Genomic DNA, 21,305 nt, shown 5'->3' on the forward strand with positions numbered 1-21,305 from the left:
CGTCTGCACCAAAGTATCTTTTATGTCTAGCCAGGCTCTCTGGTGCAGGGATAATTGACCCCTGATTGCCTCTAGAGGGGGGCAATCAGGCCTCCTTTCAGGAATGAGGTATGGGTCTATCAAATAAAGAATCTCTGGACCCTTGGTTTTGCAGGCCACCTTGGCCATGTGGGCATCATCAACTGTTGGAGTTCCACTCTTTGCATCTGTGGGAACTTCCTCCACATGTGACCTGAAAAGGACCCTGGGATTTCTTGGACCACATCTTCTGACCATCTTGTTGATTCCTAAAAAAGGATCTTTGATGGGTCAAAAAATGTACGCTCATGGCAGATAGGGTCTCTCCTTCCTTCTCACACCTGGATAATGTGTTCTTCACTTTGGGGCCAAGCAAAGAAGTGCCATCCAAAGGAGTACTGATGAACGAAGACTTGAAGGGCTCTGCAAAATCACATAAGTGCACACAGATATGTCTCTTGATGGAAATGCCTGAACCCACTGACCTTGAGATGCCTTCAGCTACAAGCAAAATCAACCTCATGGAAAAATTTGAAATAGATTGCAGTGTAGCCAATTGAGAAGTCATGGATCACTGAACCTCTGCAAAAATGGATCCTGAGAGGGTATTTGATAGTTCCTTAATCAAATCCCTCTGTAATCTTGTAAAATGTGCCATATAATTCAGCAACCTTAAGGCAAAGGCCAATGAAGCATAGAAATGATTCCCAAACCTATCCACCAGCCTAGACTCGTTGTTAGGGAGATGAACAGTGGAACTCTCCTCGGAAAGTTACTTTTTGGTGACCGCCACCACAACCATGGCATCAATGGGCACCCCTTTACCCCAAAACTGCTTATCCAAAGGTGGTGCCATAATCTTGTCTGGTCTCCTAGGTAGGGGTTCAACTGTGTCTGGTTCCTTCAATACCCACTAAGACACTAACTCAATAAGCTCATCGGTGGGCACAGTAACCCAGGAAGTAGACAGGCAAGTATCAAAAGTGTCCAGGAATACAGACTCCTCAGATAAACAGTTGCCACCTCTCTGCTTGAGGATCTTGAGGATGTCTCCAAATGAGACATATTCAGGTGGTGACTGTGGGGACCCTTCACATTCATCAAAGTCCGTATCTTTGGCGACCGACTCCTCTGGGGAGTCCAAGTACTTCCTCTTACACATCTTCTTCCAAGGGACCTCCTCAGTGTAATGCTCTGGGGAAGTATCAGAAGAAATTGAGATACCCTCTTGGGAAGTCTGGAGGTCTCAAACTGGCTGTCCTGTGATAAAGAGTGATGGGGCTCTGAGTGCAGAAACATCAAGGCAGAAAGTTTAAGATCCAAAGGGGTAGAATCCATCTGTTCTACCAAAGCAGAGAAAACCCTCTTCACAGCCTCAAAGGCAGACCACTCCAGAGAAAGAGAAGAGCTTGGATCCAAAAAGACAAGCTTTTGGACTGCTCTCCTCTCCCACTCCAAAAGCAATCTCCCTGAGGTGGAAGCTGGAGCCGAGCTATCCAGTGCTGAGGCTCTGAGGCACAGAGATAGCTCCAACAACTTCAGAGTTGACTCCAACACCTCAGATCCAAAAGGGAAGCTTCTGCTCTGAGAACTCTTTGTATCCAACTGAACCAGAGCACTCAGAGTAAGCTTTCAATCCGAATTTATTGCTATCTTCACATCTGAGCCAGATGTCTCAGATCCAGGGACTCTGAGACAGTTGAAGGAGTCAGAGGAGGAACTTGTAGGGGGGGGTGCAGTAGAAGAATGGACTTCCTGACCGGAAGGAGTATGAGCTGGTAAGACACCCATCTGACTCTGCGCTGAGAGGATCTTCTACACCATTCTTTCCACATCTTCCTCCATCAAACTTATGGAAAAATGAGTGGAAACAATAGATGGGGACCTGGGTCTGTGATGCTCCAAAAATGGTGAGGGCACTCTTGAGGGTATCAGATCCACATAAGGTGATTATCTTGTTCTAGGTAGGTGAATAACACTTGAACCGGTAGGACTGGAAGTGGTTGGATCTGACACCTTTTTGGTCAGATTGGAGGAAGTCGGGTACACCAATTTTATTTTTATTTTTCAGATCCAAGGGTGAGGTCACATCATCTTGGCTCTTTTCTTGGATGGTTTCAAAATCGTGATAGAAGGTTTCAGAGAAGAAGATTTCAATTGTTTTGTTTTGGGAGATTGATCTCCAGATAGAGCCTCTCCAAAGACAGAAAGTAATAAGCCCTTTAAGATTAGCTTGTTTTTTCATTCTGCAAGCACCCTGGGGTTGAATCCATGCCATATGGAACAATCTTCCTGCAAATGTAAAGGCCCAAGGCAGTAAACACAAATTATGGGCATCAGACATAGGAAGGTTATGCCCACACCTAACCCATTTTTTTAATCCAGCAGCGGCTTTGTCTGACATTGTATTGCAACAATAGAAAATCACTTTCAAAAAACAAAAAAACAGACTTTTTTTTTGGAAATAGTAAAAAGCAGTAGGAAAGGTACCAGCTATGGTAGCAACAGACTACACTAGGTGTAGAAGACAGAAAATTACTAGCAATGGTAATTGAGAAGTACACAATGTCTGGAAAAGGAAAGAAAAAGTTAACTAACTATCATAACGGTAAAGAAATAACATGAGGAAGGTAAAGGGATATTAGAAATATTAGGAAATGGAGGATTTTATAAGATAATAATAAACGCTTATCTCAAAAGCTTGAGAGGTATGGTAAACCACATCTTTCACTGAAAGAGGCAAACATGATCTGAGGTAACTTAGGGCTGGTGCATTATGGGTAAGGGAGAAGCTCGAGAGTTTTTGGTTGCCATGAGCTTTAGCAATGACCAAATTGGTTCCAAGGGATCAGATCCGAACCCATCAGTTGAGGACAGAATGAAAATTGACAACATCAGATCCTAAGATCTCCTGATGTACCAGAGAAAAAGTCCAAATTTGACTGGTATTCCTTAACAGGATATGTTAATAGAAAGGGCAGATTGTGTCTCTGCTCTGAAGTTGGCCATGAGAAAGAAGCCAAGACCTATAATAGTAAAGATGCAGTTATACCAGCAGAAGGAGCTGCTTCTGACAAAATTCTGGCAGAAGGGCAAAGTATTAAAAATTGGGGACACCAGAGTGTTCATGGAAAAAGACTATTCACTGCACACCCATCAAAAGAGAAACAAGTTTATCCCTGCAATTAGAGGATGCTGACAGGCAGGAATGATATTCAAGTTGCTATATCCAACAGCATTTGGATTTTTTTTTCTGAAAGAGCAAAGACATCCTTAGATGCGGAACAGGTATAGGAGGAAATTAAAAAAAGTTTATCCTGCAGAAAGTTAGCCAGTAATTTCCATTAACTTAGACACAGGATGACCCCTATTTAGAAACTTTTCCTTTAATTTTTGTTAATTCACTAGCAGAGGGGTAAGAATTTAAAAAGAATAACTGAAAAAGGGAGCCATTCTACTAACATTACAATGTTAAATAACATCAAAGGAATGAAAAGATATGTTAGTTGCTCCCAGTGTATACATATTTTTGGAGCTATTAATGTAACAGTAGTAATTTATCCTAGAACCATCCCTTGTAAGGGTAATTATAGCTGTGCCAGTAGACAATTGGTATACCTTGTGAGTTGTAACACATGCCCCGTATTTTATGTAGGAAAAATGGAAAGAATGCTTTGTACAAGTGTATATGGATGTTTACACTATTAACAATGGAGTAAGATGCAATGTTTTAAGTAAACATTCCTTTGAATGTACTAATTTTAAAAAGTTAGAATTTTTTGTTTAGAGAAAATTGAGAGGTTTGAAAGAGTAGAGTGATGTGAAGACATGTTAGAGACAAGAGAGTTATATTGGTAGCTTTTACTTAATCCTCAAAATAGCAGCAAGCTAATAACTCGTAGAACAAACCCAAAAAATAAAGCTGTGTCAGAATGAAGAAAACACTTTATTCCAAATTCAAAGCCAGTAGTAAACTACTGGCTTTGAATTTACTACTGGCTTTGAATTTGGAATAAAGTGTTTTCTTCATCCTGACACAGCTTTATTTTTTTGAGCTTTTACTTAATGACAACCAAATACCTGGCTTCAATAAATATTTGTCAATTAATTCCACTGTACATGAAAAAGCAGCAAGATTATACTGTGATTTTAGTGTAATTTATTAACAAATTGGTTAGGAACACTTTAATTTATATGGCTTAATATTTTTATTATTATACTAAGTATAGGAAAGTAAACATGAGTTTTAAATGAGATAATGTATGTACATATTAATTTGTTTCTTGATTGGGTAAGTTACAACATGTGATCAGTGTGTATGATATTTAAACAGGAAGTAAAGTAATATTGCAAGGTTCTGATCATGTTCAAAGTATTATAATGATTGAAAGTGCTTAACCTTTATGGTATGGATTTGCATTAAAAATTTTTTTTCAAGTGTTGATGTATTTTATGACATGTTGTTTTTTTTTAAGGACTTCTTGTGTATGCCTGGCCCTGGTGCTTTATTGCATGCATTTTGAATCATAATAATGCAAAATCTATTCATTTAATGACAGCCAGGGCGGGCACTTTTTCTTAAGGCTATAAATGAGTTAATTTTTTTAACACCTTTATTTAATTATCACTTAGGACGTAGGCAAACATGCATTTATATAAAATAAAACAATCAGTATTAACATCTCCCTAGCCACAAGCATTATACATTACATATTTTGTGTAACTATCATTGATCCACCATTACAGACACTGCTAAATTCCTGCAATCTCTTAAACCTGACTCACTCTCTAAAACATTCCTATAATTGAGTTATATGAGAGTATGCAAGTTATTTTTCACATCTGGGAAAGAAGTTGAGGTGAGATGAAAAAGGATGGTATAGTTACAAAATGCAACACAGGCTTTAGCATGTGCTGTCAGCATGATTATACATACCTTTAGATGTGTAATGCCTGTGGGTGTAGCTGTCTATCTAGGGCATTTGCTCATATATGGAGAGGTATTTTTTCTTTCTGGAAAATGCATATAGTTGTCTGTGTTTATTGTGAGTTACAAAGGCATTGGGTTAAAATGAAAATGCATACTGTTTTTGTTTTTTAATGTTTTTATTGAAATGAAAAGTCTGGGAAAATATGATATGGGTTCAAACAGGGACAAGAAGCTGCAATTACATATAAATTCAGCCTGTCAAATACTAATGGATGCATGTAAGTTGCAAGTTGGAAACATATATAAAAAAGCTATAATGTAGAATATGTGAAAGTAATAACATTGCAGGTATGGACAAGAAACAATGAGCACTGAATTATATTAAGAAGTGCAGGATACAAATAGCAATGTTGCAGGGGGCACATTTAAATAGAAATGAGTGTGTGAATTTGGCAAAGAAACTATTCCAGAATGGTTGTTCAGCAGAGTATCAGGGTCAAAGGAAAAGAGGAGTAACAAATCTGAATGCAAAAGGGACTCCAACAGTGACAGGGGAGGAGAAGAAAGACAAAAGGGCAGATTTGTGGTAATAAAGAGTTATTAGCAAGGAAGGAGGATTACATTGGCATGCATTTATATTTAACCAAAAACTACTATTAAGGAGTTTAAGAGAATTATGAGAGACTTAATTAGCTTCCAGAAGGGAGTATTATTCTTGTGTGGTGACTGCATGCTGATATGTAGTAGCGAAGATGTATTGAGGGACCTAGATGGAAAAATGCAATAAAACAGTGTAGATTGCTAAAAAAATATATGAAAATATTTGGAACGGAGGTGTGAAATTAATAGCAGGAACGAAAACAGGATTTATACATAATTTTCCAAGGTATAAAAATGAGATAAATTGGACATAAATTATGTTTCACAAGAACATGAGTATTTAATTGACCGTTTTGAAACATATGCATTAACTATTTCAGACCATGCACAGATAAAGACTAAGATAAAGATGCAGGGTAGTCAAATAAAAATGAGGCATTAACACTTTCCTTTTAAAACAGATGATTTTTAATGATAGTGAAAAAAATGGGTCTATATCATCAGATCGAATGTTGAAAATCTCGAATACTCTAAAAAGTGAAAATGCTGGAACTTGAAGTGCTTTTTTTGAGATTGCAGTACAGTGAAGATCAGAATATTTGCCCTTTCCTCACTGTAGTGCAATCTCGGAGTTGGAATATATATTTAACGGAGGGGGTGCAGCCCCCCACAATAAGAAGTTCGTGTTCCAGCATTTTCACTTGCGTTTGAGATGTTCAACATTCAATATGATGATATAGACCCAAAAAAATAGTTGCTAAGGAAGGTACAAATTTCTTTAGAAGGGATAGCCGAGGAGTTGGATTAAATGAAAATGAAATTTAAAATACTGTAGAAATGAGAGAGAAAGGGGAAATAAGCAATAGGAATTATGTAGAGGGAATATCAAATGTTAAATGATTACAGATAAAGGGGAACCTTATGGAACAAGAAGAGGAACAATTGTTGACTGCTAAAGGAACAAAAAGGGAGTACTTGGATAATCTGCATGAGTTTAGAAAGGTCACTGTTAACAAAGCATTTTGATAACAACCCTATAGTACAAAAACTATTAGCACAACAACCTAGGCAACAGAAAAATGGCAGGATGCTGCCAAGCTAAGGGAGCCTATGGCTAGGAAAATATCTGGAGAACCCATAGAGGTATTAAAGACATTTAGGGAATTCTATGAAAATCTGTATAGAGCAGAGGAAGACAGGGACCAAGAAAAGACACAAATGGAGACATTTATGAAAACATAAATTTGCCAAGGATAAATGAAGGTGAGGCTCATGAATTATTAGCTAAGATGGAACAGGATGACATAAATTGGGGATGCATAATCAGTCAACAGGGAAGGCTCCAGAAACAGATGGTATTCCTGTGGAAATTTGGAAGTTGGCAGGGAAAAAGCGATAAAGATCTGAGAGGTTTTAGTTAACAATATTTTAAAAGGAAGAGCAGTACTAGCAACTTGAAAGAAAGTTGTACTACTTAAAGAGGGCAAATAACCTATACCATTTAAATTCAATTCACACAGATCGGCTTCTGTTTTAAACTGTGGTTATAAAGCATTTGTCTCTATGCTATCTAAGATAATGGCTAAGGTGTTGCTAAAATTGATAGATATGGATTAATATACCCATGCCTGGGTGTGGGTAATGCTGGATTTACCCACGGTTGGCGTGGTTTGGTCACGAGGGCGAAGCCCGAGTGGCCAAACACAGCCAACCATGGGTAAATCCAGCATTACCCACACCCAGGCGTAGGTTATTGCTATTATACAATGACATTATTTAAGAAAAAAAATAATTACTTTTCTTAAATAATGGCATTGTATAATGCCTCCTTGCTGCCCTTCCGCAGCTGTCTGGTATTCTGCGGCAGTTCTGATGTACCTTGCATGCATATGCCTACATAGTACATCAGAGCTGTGGGCAAAAGCAACGGAGAAAGCAAGATCTCTGTTGCTTTTTACAAACTGTTTCGCTATGTTAAATGGGTTTAACATAGCGAAACAGCTTTAAAAAAAGCAACGGAGTTTCCGTTGCTTTTTTTAAAGCTGTCTCGCTATGTTAAACCCATTTAACATAGCGAGACAGTTTTGAAAAAAGCAACGGAGAAAGCAAGATCTCCGTTGCTTTTTACAAACTGTTTTGCTATGTTAAATGGGTTTAACATAGCGAAACAGCTTTAAAAAAAGCAACAGAGTCTCCGTTGCTTTTTTTAAAGCTGTCTCGCTATGTTAAACCCATTTAACATAGCGAGACAGTTTTGAAAAAAGCAACGGAGAAAGCAAGATCTCCGTTGCTTTTTACAAACTGTCTCGCTATGTTAAATGAGTTTAACATAGCGAGACAGCTTTAAAAAAAGCAACGGAGAATCCCTGTTGCTTTTTTTAAAGCTGTCTCGCTAGGTTAAACCCATTTAACATAGCGAGACAGTTTTGAAAAAAAGCAACGGAGAAAGCAAGATCTCCGTTGCTTTTTAAAGTATCTCACTATGTTAAATGGGTTTAACATAGCGAGACAGCTTTAAAAAAAGCAACGGAGATGCTCCGTTGCTTTTTTTAAAACCTGTCTCGCTATGTTAAACTTGTTTAACATAGCGAGACAGGTTGTAAGCAGCAACGGAGATCTTGCATTCTCCGTTGCTGTAAAAAAGAGTTATACTAATGGAAAAAGTCCGGGAGACCGGACCTTTCTCCATTACTATAACTCTGATTTACAACGTGCACACTGACCAATCAGCGTGCACGTTTTGGAATATTAATGGGGGGGGTCATTGTATAATGTAGTTTTGTGAATGGGGAGACAAACATTTAACAACATTAACAGAACAATGATGACCCAAAGAGAAGCAGAGTACAAGATGGTCCCATTATTGTTGGTGGTTCTTGATGCATAGAAGAAATTTGATGGCTTTAGCTGGGATTTTTATGAGTAGGGAAATGGTAGCATTTACATTTCATGATAAATAATAGGGTTAATTAATCCTAAACCACCTTGTTCTGTTGAAAGGATCAACTTATCCCCCTTGACCACATCCCATAATTATTTAAGATCATTCACCAATAAAAACTAATATAAAGATTTGGGGTAATGAAATAAAAAAATATTATTTTTTTGTTAAGAAAAGAGGAACTTAAAAAATAGTTAGCAGGGATTATACAAGAGTTATTAAGGAAGACAGAAATTTCTTCAAAAGGGCAATCTAATGAGTGCAATAAAATGAAAATGTAGTTTAAAACATGGATGAAATAAGAGAGAAAGAGATATGAGAAAACATGATAGGAGTTATTTAGTGAGGGTGACAAAAGTTAAGCTATTGCAAAATAAGGGAATCACACAGAACAAGAAGATAATTCAATGAAGGTGTTTTTTTTTTTTTAAAGAGGCACAACTGCAAAGTCCTAAAGGGGAAATAAGAGAGTATTTGGATAATATTCATGAGTTTAGAAAAGTTGCTGTTAAGAAATTATTTTATTTTGTTTTTTTTTTGATAATAACATCACAGCATTTAGCAAAATGACTCAGGCAACAGAAAGTAGAAAGGGTCGTTGCCAAACTTAGGGAGCTTACAACAAGAAAAATAGACAGAGATCCTGTAGAAGTATTAGAGACAGTTTGCAAATGGTGTGAACATTTGAATAAAGCAGAGGAATGTGGAAACCCAGAAAATTCACAAATTAAAATATTTATGGAAGACTTAATTATGCCAATGATAAAGGAAGGTGAGCGTCAACAATTAATACCCAAGATAGGATGAGATGAGATATAAATGGGGATATATAATTAATCAGCAGGGAAGTCCCCAGGTACAAATGGTATTCCTTTGAACACTTGGAAGTTGGGAGGCAAAAAAGTGATAAGGATACAGAAGGTTTTGTTTAATGATACTTTAAAAAGGGGAGTGGGGGGAGTACCACCATGACTATATTACCAAATGAGGGTAAAGTTCTTTCAAACCCAACTTTACATAGACATATTTCAATTTTTAAACCATAGTTATAGGGTCTATTTTAGAACACTGAAAGAGATAAATATCGAACACTCACATGAATGAAAATACAGGAACTCAACGTCGCTATTGTGGGGGGTTGCTCCCCCCAAACTCCCTGCTAAGTATATATTCCAACTCTGAGATCGCACTACAGTGAAGAAAGGACAAATATTCCGATCTTCACTGTACTGCAATAAAAAAAACATCAAGTTCCTCCATATGTGCTCATGTAAGCATTAGATATTTAGCACTTTCGGTGTTCTAATATAGACAGTAATTATGAAGTGTTTTTGTCTGTACTAGCTAAGAGAATAGCAAAAGTGATGCCAAACTGATAGCTGTAGGTCAATGTAATGTAGTGGAAGTGGCAGCGAATATTTGACATTATTAGAATAATAATGATTCAAAGGGAAATAGACTATAAGAAAATGTAGCTATTGTCAGCGGGTTTTGATGCTGGGATTTTATGAGTAGGGGAATGTCAGCATTTGATTTCCCTGATAGAATAATAAGGTTAATTAAGTGGATATAAGAAGGGTTGGAGGCAAGAATTAAGGTGAAAGGGTTCCTTACTGACAAGCTAGTTTTGAACATAGGAACTAGGAAGGGGTGTCTTCTTTCCCATTTTTTTATTTCATTTAATATTTAAAGACATTAGTAAAGAAAATAAGGGTCTCACAAATTTAAGGGTATGACTGGTATGGTGATCAAGAAAAATTAGCTTTATTCACAGATGTTATCATTTTGTACTTGATAAACCCAGAAAAGGATATTTCTGTGCTGTGGAACATTTTGAAACAGTTTCAAGTCTTTTCAGGATATAAAATAAATGAAGGTAAAACAAAGGCTGTAGCCGTAAACTATGGACCACATATGAATATTGGTTCAGCAATACCCATTTTTAAGTGGACATTAATAGATAAATTATTTAGATGCATGGATTAAATGCCTCTATTATGGCAGCTAAGGATATGCGGGAAAAGACTAAACAAGGGATAAAAGGAAATTTGAGAACCTGGAAGCTCTTGGTTATGGATATTGGTAGTAAGATACAAGCAGTGAAAATGCTTTTAGTCCCGTCAGTTTTAAATACAGAGCAGGTGTTTTCTTATCAACCAGAGCAGAAGACATGGGTTGTAATTAATAAAAAATTAAAGGAATTTATCTGGGGAGGAAAAGGGCAAACCTTAAGTGGGATAATTTGATTCCTCCATAGAACAAGGTGATTTAGGATTACTTGATTTGAAGGGATATAGTACAGATACACAGTTAAGGCTGATAAACATAACACAGGCAGAAGGCTGTAAGTCAAAGTGAAAAGGGATGATAATAAAACAACGAAAGTTTCAGAAGTAAAGAAAGAGTAGGAGTTATATTATATTCATAAAATTGCAGAAAGAGCTAACCCAACAGAGGAATGCAGAAAAGAGATTGTTACCAATAAAGATGACTGCAAGGAGGTATAAAGAAAGTAGGTAAGAGGGGGGCTGGAATTTATTGGAGAAACATAGCAAGGCTTTGGAAGCAAGTAACTAGAGAGGGAAAGATAATAAAGCGGGGTGAGGCATGTTAGAGACTGCCTTCTGTACCAATGGGGTGCTAAATGAAAGAGCAGTTCTTGTAGAGTTTTTAGTTGAGTCTAGAACAGACATTGTTGTTAAAATGGATGATTAGAAGGGCATATAAAATACTGAATGATAATGATAAGAATCACTCAGAGGAGTTAGAGAAGACTAAGAAGGGAGAATGGAAAGACAAAATATAAAGGAATAATGGGAGGGCATCTGTATGGCTCTCATAGATGCAACAAAGTCCAGCTAATTTAGGATTTCTGCTTGAAAGTGTTTACATAGGTATTTTCATACTCCAAGCTGACTTTGGAGAAATCTTCTTTGGGTAGCTAGAAAATGCAGAAAGTGAGAGAGAAAACACAGAGGTGATTGGGAACATGTCTGGGATGAATGTAATGAGCTGCCAAATTTTAAAAATTCAATACAGTGTACTTTGTCAGAAATGCTGGGGGACCAAATTGCTGTAAATAAAGAAATGATTCTTTTGAGCTGGGATACAGAATCTGAATTGCCTATACACAGGAAGGCCTTACTAAGTTTCATGTTACTGGCTATGAAGTTTAATAGAAAGCAGGTACTAAGTACTTCATGTAATGTTGGAGTGAACGATAATTGTTAAAAAGCAAACATATATGTGTAATGTGTGAAAATAATGAAAAGTGTTAATTTTCCTTTCTATTACTGTATGTGTACTTGTATCATTGTTTATGCAAGAATTTAAAAAGGGTTTTAAAAATTAAAAAAAAAATGTAGAAGCCACTGATCCAAACAATTATGACCTCAACTGAGACCAAAGCCCATACAGGGCTTGTGAGAAGGGTCAAACAAGGCGCTCACTTTTAAGTTAAGCGACATTTAAGCTTAGGTTACCACCTATCTGCTTTTTTTTTGTTTGTTTGTTTGTTTGTTTTGTTTTTTTTTTATCCTGAAATGAAAATACTTGTCCACTAGTCCTGAAATCAATGTACAAACTCTGCTTTTCTACTTGGTAACACAACTAGAATGCTGGAGTTTGTAAAAACACTTAATTTAGCTTTTTTTCCTTAAGCATTAGTTTAAAGGGGTGCAATGATGTCTGAGAGTACCTTAAAAAGGAATTCTGACTTGCACTGATGTAAAAATTCATGTCACAAGATGGGTGTGGACATGAGTAGGCTATTTATTTATTTATATACTTTTACCGGGTTGTGCATTGATTGGTACTGACCATTTTCAGGCTCAGCCTGGAGTAAGCAGGGAAAATGGATGGACCAGTGTAATGGGTTTGGCTTTGGCCTAGATTTTGCCACAGTAAAAGGTGGCAACCCTATTTAAGTTGCAGTCAGATCCATAAAAGCCAAATACCAAACAGTTAAAGAAACCAAACACATGAAATGCTCAGTCAGTACCACAAAAAGTAAACACCAAACACTTAAGGAAAACATAAGAATCAAAGGCTCAAAAGTACAAAGCCACAAAAACTGGGAAGATACTAGAACCTAATTGGTTAACAAGATTATTTCTATAAGGCAACAAATGTATGGAAAACATGAAAGAAGTGGAGGCAAATGACAGATTATAAAAGTAGAAAAAATTGAATATAATTACCTAAAAGCTGTCAGTGAAGAAGAAGAAGGAAGGTGATCCAATCTGCAAAAATTGGGGAGAATTTATTGAGAAAATGTAGTCAAACAGCTAAAGGTAGCTTGCAGCCATTGTACTGATGATAGCATTTATGGCAAAAGAAATCTGGAGTAGAGTCCTGATTTGTACAGCATCGTGAGTATGGGGAAGGGTCAGGGTAGCCTAGAAAAGGTGTAGATGACAGGCTTTCTAAGTCCTGACAGCCTTAGATCTGAAGGTGATGATGGAGCTGCAAATTCTAATCTTGTCTACTGATTCTGGGAAGGAAAGAGAACATCGAACACGGCCCACAGTTGTAGACAGTATGACATACATGCAGGTAGCATAGCTTTTAACAAGGTTGCAGCTTCATATGTGGCACTTGTGTTACATGGTACATACTAACTCTTAAATGCTGAAAGTTTATATCTAATGTGCCTCCCCATGTTCTGCATTAATTACACTATACCAGAGGGACATGATTACATCATTGTAGGGAGAAGTGCTAAATACTTTAAATTGTTGCATCTAAAGAACTAGAAAGCTATACGGTAATTCCCAGCATGTTAAATTAACAGTTTGGCAAAAAGAAAACAACAACACTTGTTAGAAATGCTGCATAATATGACAAACACACTGCAACTTACCTAGAAAGGTACAGACTACACCCAACGAAGTATAACTACATAAAGTGTGCAGTATGTACACAGGACTATGTAACTGTGACTCATAAATGAACCTCAGCACGCCTTTTTTGCTGAGCTGTATATGTAAAAATTTGCGTTATTACATTTGTGATTTTGTTTTTCATTGTAATATAAGAAAATTGCTTTTCAAATGCCATCTATATTTATATTCTCTGCATCTAATTTAGATAAAAGGATACTACTTGTCAGTAATACACCTGTGGTTACACAAGTTGTGCTGTTCTCACATTTCAGTTACTGAGTTCTCTGAATATATTTATAACCTGTAACTGTATTCTGAGTACATTGTGTGCTAACATATATGCACTTCAGGTGGTGTTGTATCCCAGGTCTCCTCAAAAACTGGAAAGTCACTTTGTGGGACTTAAAATGTTATTAAACATAACTAGCCAATACATAATGTAATACATACATATACATAAGCAAATATTCTGAAAGCATGGTAAATGATAATACAAAATGGAAAAAGCACTCGCTCCACAAGTGCTGTTACAATGTTCTTTGTGAACGATAGCATGCCTGTCAAAGTATGTCCTCACACGTACTACCTTTGATATTTCTTTGTCATCCCTAAAGCAGGTAGCATGGTAACTAGCCCAGTGTAATATTACTTCATGGTATAGCTACACAGCAAAACCACAGGTTACTGTCTGCGCTGTCTTGTGGTTTTAAAGTTTAATCCAAAGACTATTATACTGTGTGACTATTTTTAGACTTTGAACCTCCTTCCTTATTATATTTCTTTCATATGTTTGTATTTAGTATTACCTGTGCGGGTACTCAAAAAGGGTGCCATCTTTCTTGTTAACCAGCCTCCTTAGCATTGATTTCAAGACTTCCAAAAATGATAATGGGCAGATGTGACCTTCAGCCATTTCCTGTTTTCCTGCCCTTTCAGCACCATTATTCTAATGTTGTGCTACAGCAGCATATAAGCTACATGCACTTTTTCATATTTTATACACCGAGAGTTTAGATTTTTTAACTAAAATGTTGCCTCCCCAGCTGTTCTGCAGGAAAGCACCTCTGCTATTGCTGTCAGTACAATGTTTTACATTTGGATCAGCCTTTTATTTGCTGTCACAGTGTGAGAAACATTGCCACACTTTTGCTGTTATATTTATCTCTCTCTCTGCTTACTTTACAAAAAGGAGGATTGCACACTTCTGTCTTGTGATTCTTTTAAGTTACTAAAACAAGAAATGCCTCTGTCTACAGGAATCAAAAATGACCACTAGATTAAAGTGCCTTAAGAAATACCCTTCTAAAATCTCCACCCTCAGCTGGTGGACTAGTTTTGTATGAGCAAAGATTCATATAATAAATATTGTGCTGCCAAACGAATAAAAGCCTGGGTAAAATATTGTCATTGAAAACGAGTGTTACACCTTTTTGGTAAGTAACTGTTTTCACCATAGTTGTGGTTGCAGGTTTTATATTGCAGAAGTGTTATTTTAATCTATGAAAAATAACTTGTTAGTATAAGTAGGTTCAGATCAGAAGCCTGCACACTGCTCAGAAGGTCAGTGTTGCCAAGTGCTTAAATTACCATTGCTGGTTTCATCTGCATCAGATCAGCTCTGCATTTCAGGGCAGATTTCCAGTATATGGATGTCATCATTTCTACTCAGTACCTTCAACCAGTTGTTTACACATTTTATCACTCTGCAATAATACTTTAACTGTAGCTACTTTATATGCTATGTACCCTTCCAAACTCTTGTCCAAAAAAAAAAAAAAAAGAAAGAAAGAAAAAGAAAAACTAGGCATCCTGGCATTATATCCCTGAAACACTGCCTGTGAATACAATGGCTGGGATATAGGAGCTATTAGCTTTAGGCAAAATTGTGTGACAGACAGGGATGTGCAGTCTGATTCAGACACATAGATAAAGCTACTACGCAACCTTGTGAAATTGTGCAGTCGGCATCATATGCTAATGAATAAATAATGATATTAAAATTAAAAACATTAGAGGGAGGAGCATAGGGTGACATACAAGTGTGGAGGAAGATGCACACAGGTGGATTATATCTTATGTAGGAGGGCCAGTTTGAAGGAGATTGGAGACTGTAAAGTGGTGACCGGGGAAAGTGTAGTTAGGCAGCATAGGATGGTGGTTTGAAGGATGACGTTGGTGATCAAGAAGAGGAGGAGGAGTGTGAGGGCAGCACCAAGGATCAAATGGTGGAAACTGAAAAAGGGTAATTGTGAGGTGGAGTTCAGGGATGAGTTAAGACAGGCAGTGGGTGTTATTGAAGAGTTACAAAATAGCTGGGTAACTACAGCAGAGCTAGTAAGGGAGACGGCTAGAAAGGTGCTTGGTATGACATCTGGACAGAGGAAGGACGACAAGGAGACCTGGTGTTGGAATGAGGAAGTACAGGAGAGTATACAGAGAAAGAGGTTGGCAAAGAAGAAGTAGGACTGTCAGAGAGATGAAGAAAGTAGACAGGAGGATAAGGAGATGAGGTGCATGGCAAAGAGAGAGGTGGCAAAGGCTAAGGATAAGGCGTATAGAGAGTTGTATGAAAGGTTGGACACTAAGGATGGAGAAAAGAACCTGTACCGATTGGCTAGACAGAGGGACCAAGCTAGGAAAGATGTGCAGCAGGTAAAGGTGATAAAGGATAATGAGGGAAACATACAAGCGAGGAGAGTGTGTTGAGGAGATGGAAAGAGTACTTTGAGGGGTTGATGAATGAGAGGGAGAGAAGGTTGGATGATATGGGGATAGTGAATCATGAAGTACAATGGATTAGCAAGGAGGAAGTAAGGATAGCTATGAAGAGGATGAAGAATGGAAAGGCTGTTGGTCCAGTTGACATACCTGTGGAAGCATGGAGGTGTTTAGGTGAAATGGCAGTGAAGTTTTTAACCAGATTGTTTAATGAAATCTTGGAAATTGAGAGGATGCCTGAGGAATGGAGAAAAAGTGTTTTGGTACCAATTTTTAAGAATAACGGTGATGTGCAGAGCTGTAGTAACTACAGAGGGATTAAATTGATCAGTCACAGCATGAAGTTATGGGAAAGTATAGTGGAAGCTAGGTTAAGAAGGGACGTGATGATTAGTGATCAGCAGTATGGTTTCATGCCGGGAAAGAGCACTACAGATGCGATGTTTGCTCTGAGAGTGTTGATAGAGAAGTACAGAGAAGGTCAGAAGGAGTTGCATTGTGTTTTTGTAGACTTAGAGAAAGCATATGAAAGGGTGCCTAGAGAGGAGCTGTGGTATTGTATGAGGAAGTCAGGAGTGTCAAAGAAGTATGTAAGAGTGGTACAGGATATGTACAAGGGTAGTGTGACAGCGGTGAGGTCTGCGGTGGGAGTGACAGAAGCATTTAAGGTGGAGGTGGGGTTACATCAAGGATCAGCTCTGAGACCTTTCTTATTTGCAATGGTGATGGACAGGTTGACAGACGAGGTCAGACAGGAGTCCCCGTGGACTACGATGTTTGTAGATGATATTGTGATCTGTAGTGAGAGTAGGGAACAGGTGGAGGAGACCCTGGAGAGATGGAGATATGCTCTAGAGAGAAGAGGAATGAAGGTCAGCAGGACTAAGACAGAATATATGTGTGTGAATGAGAGGAAGGATAGAGGAATGGTGAGGATGCAAGGAGTAGAGATGGTGAAGGTGGATGAGTTTAAATACTTGGGATCAATATTTCAGAGTAACAGTGAGTGTGGAAGAGAGGTGAAGAAGAGAGTACAGGCAGGATGGAGTGGGTGGAGAAGAGTGTCAGGAATGATTTGTGACAGACAATTACCAGTAAGAGTGAAAGGGAAGGTCTACAAGAGGGTAGTGAGACCAGCTATGTTATATGCGCTGGAGACAGTGACATTGACAAAAAGGCAGGGGTTTGAGCTGGATGTGGCAGAGTTAAAGATGTTAAGATTTGCACTGGGTGTGACGAGGGTGGACAGGATTAGGAATAAGTATATTAGAGGGTCAGCCCAGGTTGGAAGGTTTGGAGACAAAGCCAGAGAGGCAAGATTACATTGGTTTGGACATGTGCTGAGGAGGGATGCTGAGTATATTGGGAAAAAGATGCTAAGGATGAAGCTACCAGGTAACAGGAAAAGAGGAAGGCCTACGATAAGGTTTATGGATGTGGTGAGAGAGGACATGCAGGTGGTTGGTGTGACAGAGCAAGATGGAGAGGACAGGAAGAAATAGAAACAGATGATCCACTGTGACGACCCCTAACGGGAACAGCTGAAAGAAGATGATGATGAAGTAAACAGCCCAGTTGTGAAAGCAAATGAGGAAAAACAACATGGCGGAGCAATTCAGAAATGTATAAAAACTGCATAACATGCCATGGCCACCATCAAGTTTGTACGTGATTTCTTGGTGAACAGAAACAGAGGCTAAGCTACCTCTAGGAGTAACAGCCATATTAGTTGAACAGTATATGTTAGAGGCTGTTTGCACCACCAGTGCTACTGACATTGCATGCTGTCACCCTCCCCTTCAAAGAAGGATTTCATCAGGGCTGATATATCATTGTTTCCACAACAGGAATATAACTGAACACTATCATATGGACAGACACCCTAGTATAGTTTGTAGACATGTGCCATCCTCACATGGAATCCAATTGGCAGATGCATAGTTGACTCAGCCAAAGCCCTGTGCCAGTCTGAACTACAGCCCCACCCCTCAGCTCTTCAAAGGACTTGAACAAAAACTACAGAAAGATTAAGTGTCGACAATACCCAATCCATGCCCCCCAGCTCTTCAAGTGAAGAGCAAAAAAAAAAGGTCCACGACAAAATACTAGGCTACTGAAATTCCAGAGACGATCAGGTCCCATCTCTGCTCCCTGCACCCAGCCCTCCTGTCTCACATTTTAATATATACACCCGCCCTGTCTCCTGCCACAGATCTGAAATACAGGAGCCAATCAGATCTCATCTCTGCTCCTAGCCCTTGTCTCCCCTTCCTCACATTTTTGTTAAAAAAAAACTTTTTTTTTTTTTTTTTTTTTTTTACTTTTAAACTGTGGCAAATTGCTTGCAAGCAATTACTACAGTTTATACCTGACACAGAGTGCTACAGTTTTCAGGTTGTACTGTAAAAGTAGCAAGGAGTTGTTATAGACAGTTACACCACACACAGAGTACTACAGTACTCTGAATTCACTTAAAAGAAAAAGAAAAAATAATATCTTTACTTTTAAACTGTAGCAAGCTGCTTGCTTGCTACAGTTTAGACCACTCAAGGAGTGCTACAGTGCTCAGGTTTGACCACAAATGCAATACAGACTTTAAAAGCCAGTATACATTAAAGAACAATTGCCCTAGCTGTGCTATTGCCCATTGCATGCATGGAATACCGATCTCTGTGTACACTAAGGGATATATATATAATCAATTGTGCTTGCTACCTGAACCTTTCAAGGCTCACTGAGACACAGTGGGTGCATCATAGGGATCCACCCAATGAACAGTACACAAGTTCTTTGATATCAGGCTACAACATGTGAAGGAAAAACATATGTGGTTCCCATGGACTACAGAGGAAAAAACATCACTATGCAGGTATTCTGTGAAATAGCAAATTTCCCTGAGGTTCTAGGGGCCATTGATTACATACACATTGCCTTCAAGTCCCCACTTGGTTCAACACGGACACTGGTACATCAATCATAAAAGTTTCCAACCCATCAACTATCAGGTAATGTGCTAATCATAGAGTATTATAATTAATGTCTTTGTGTGTGTTATTTAGGCAGTTCATACAATTCCCACATCTAGCACATGTTCAGTCTACACCAGCAGTTTGTGCAGGCTGATTCCCCTCTGTGACATCTTACTGGTATTTCTGGTAATGCTAGATATGCCCTGGACCCATGCCTCAGAGCACCAATATCAAACCCACAGAGCATGGCTGGGATGCAGTGGAATACCCATCCTATCATAGCTACCATTGGAATCACAATGTGGACATACTGCAAATGAATGAAATTAAAATCCTCAGATTTGTTTATCACAATGAACATCATTGCCTCACTATCTCAAAATCCGGTTGGATCTCACTCCATGTTAGGCTATTTTTCCTCCTCAACACACTCAGTTTTAAGCTACTCAGTGGCAACCACTGTGTCCCTCCTGTAAAAACCAAAACAAGCTTCTTTTCAGAACCACATCCTATTCATAGCTTCATAGGTTCATACTAGGCTATCTGCCCTAGGGCATTTATAAACCTAGCCAGAGTGTGTTTGGCTTTCGACACCCATTTTAAATTAAGTTTGCTATGCCCTTTTTCGAGGTTAGTATACTGTGCCTCTGTCTAACAATGACACAGAAGTGATATCCGGGGTAAACCTACGATCTCCCATCCACTCATCAAGATTCCTCTTGAAGAGAGTCAATGAGGGGACTCTGCCTAACCTGGACTGGGATTTTATTCCAGAGTGAAGGGAGCCCCTGGGTTATGAATCTGTCCCTCCAGCATGTCCTATTTATTTCAGTGCTGAGGTTCAAGTCTCTCGAACGCGTAGCTTGATGGGATTTGGATTTTCTGAGGTGCAGCATGTCCATTAATTCCGGGTTGGACATGGCTTTATACGTCAGGCACAGATCGCCTCTGAGCAGGCGGTATGCCACTGAGTAGAGCTGGAGTTTCTTTAACCGGGCAGCATATGGCATCTGTTTGAGCCCTTTGATCCTCTTGGTGAGGTACTTTTGGGGTCTTTCCAGTTGCTGCAGGTGTCTGGTAAGGTACATCCTAAAAGGGGCATTGTACTCAATTATGGGCCTGATGAGGGATGAGTAAAGAGGCACGATGACCTCCCCTGATCTAGATGTAAATCCCTTCATGATTAGGTGGGCTATATAAAATGTTTTTCTAACCACTTTGGCCATGTAGTTGTCAAATGAGAGATTGCTATCAACTTGGGTCCCCAGGTCCCTAATTACTTCTTCTGTACTTAATGGATTACCATCTATGTGGTAATTTGTGGGCACTTTGTTGTTGCCAAAGGGGATGACTATACACTTTTTGGTGTTTAGCTTGAGGCCATGGCTCTGGCACCAGTTGTCTGTTTCTATGAGGCCCTTTTGGAGGATGCTTGTGTCGGCTGGAGAGTCAATTATGGCGCCCAGTTTGCAGTCATCTGCGAACTTGGTCAGCCACAGTCCTTCCGTGTTGGCCTGTACCTCCGAGAAATATATACCGAACAAGAGAGGTCCCAGTACTGAGCCTTATGGGATGCCACTTGTAACTGGTTTGGAGTCTGACATGGCTCCAGCAATTCTAACCATGTGGGTTTTGTCCTTGAGCCAGTTTGCAACACATCTAGTGATATAGGGGTTTATATTTAAGCTGGTGAGCTTATCTATAATGCCCGAGTGGGGTATTGAGTCGAAGGCTTTTGCGAGGTCCAGGTAGGCTGTGTGGACCACCTTCCCCTCGTCAATGGCCTTGGTGACTGTTTCAAAGAAATCAACCATGTTTAAGAGGCAGGATCTGCCCTTAACAAAGCCGAACTGGGTAGGATCCAGTGTCTGTAGGTCCCCAATATCTTTATTTATGAGGTCTATGATGATCCTTTCCATAGCTTTGCAGACCAAGCTAGTCAGGCTTATGGGGCGATAGTTTCCAGGATCCATTGAGGCACCACCTTTTTGGAGAGGGACCACTGTTGCTGTACGCCACTCTTTGGGTACATATCCTGTAGTAAGGCTGAGATTGAACAGTAGTTTTATGTTTGGGTTTAGCTTTTCTTGGAGTTCATGTAGGACGAAGCCCGGGACACCGTCTGGTCCCATTGATGCTGTGTTTTTTGCTTTGGGGGGGGCAGCTCTTACCAGAGCATCTGAGATGTCAGGGGGGCAGCACTCTGCTGGGATAGATATTTGCCCTTTTGGTGGGGAGGGAGTTTG

General features: G+C 39.0%; 1 protein-coding gene across 2 annotated transcripts in view; it reads right to left on the reverse strand.

The window, feature by feature from the left end:
* The window catches only part of LOC122813994, a 256,454-nt gene that overhangs the window by 171,182 nt on the left and 63,967 nt on the right, over positions 1 to 21,305 (reverse strand). The window contains exon 1 of one of the 2 annotated variants that reach the window (XM_044086569.1): positions 14,179 to 14,392. The exons of the other annotated variant lie outside the window; for it this stretch is intronic. Coding sequence (XP_043942504.1) covers positions 14,179 to 14,206 — 28 coding nt within the window. The 5' untranslated portion in view covers positions 14,207 to 14,392. Of the gene's footprint in view, positions 1 to 14,178; positions 14,393 to 21,305 lie in introns of those variants that run through there. 2 annotated transcript variants of the gene reach the window in all.

Source organism: Protopterus annectens, chromosome 10.part0 (genome assembly GCF_019279795.1).
Source record: "Protopterus annectens isolate FY-2018-M chromosome 10.part0, PAN1.0, whole genome shotgun sequence".
Lineage (NCBI taxonomy): Eukaryota > Metazoa > Chordata > Ceratodontiformes > Protopteridae > Protopterus > Protopterus annectens.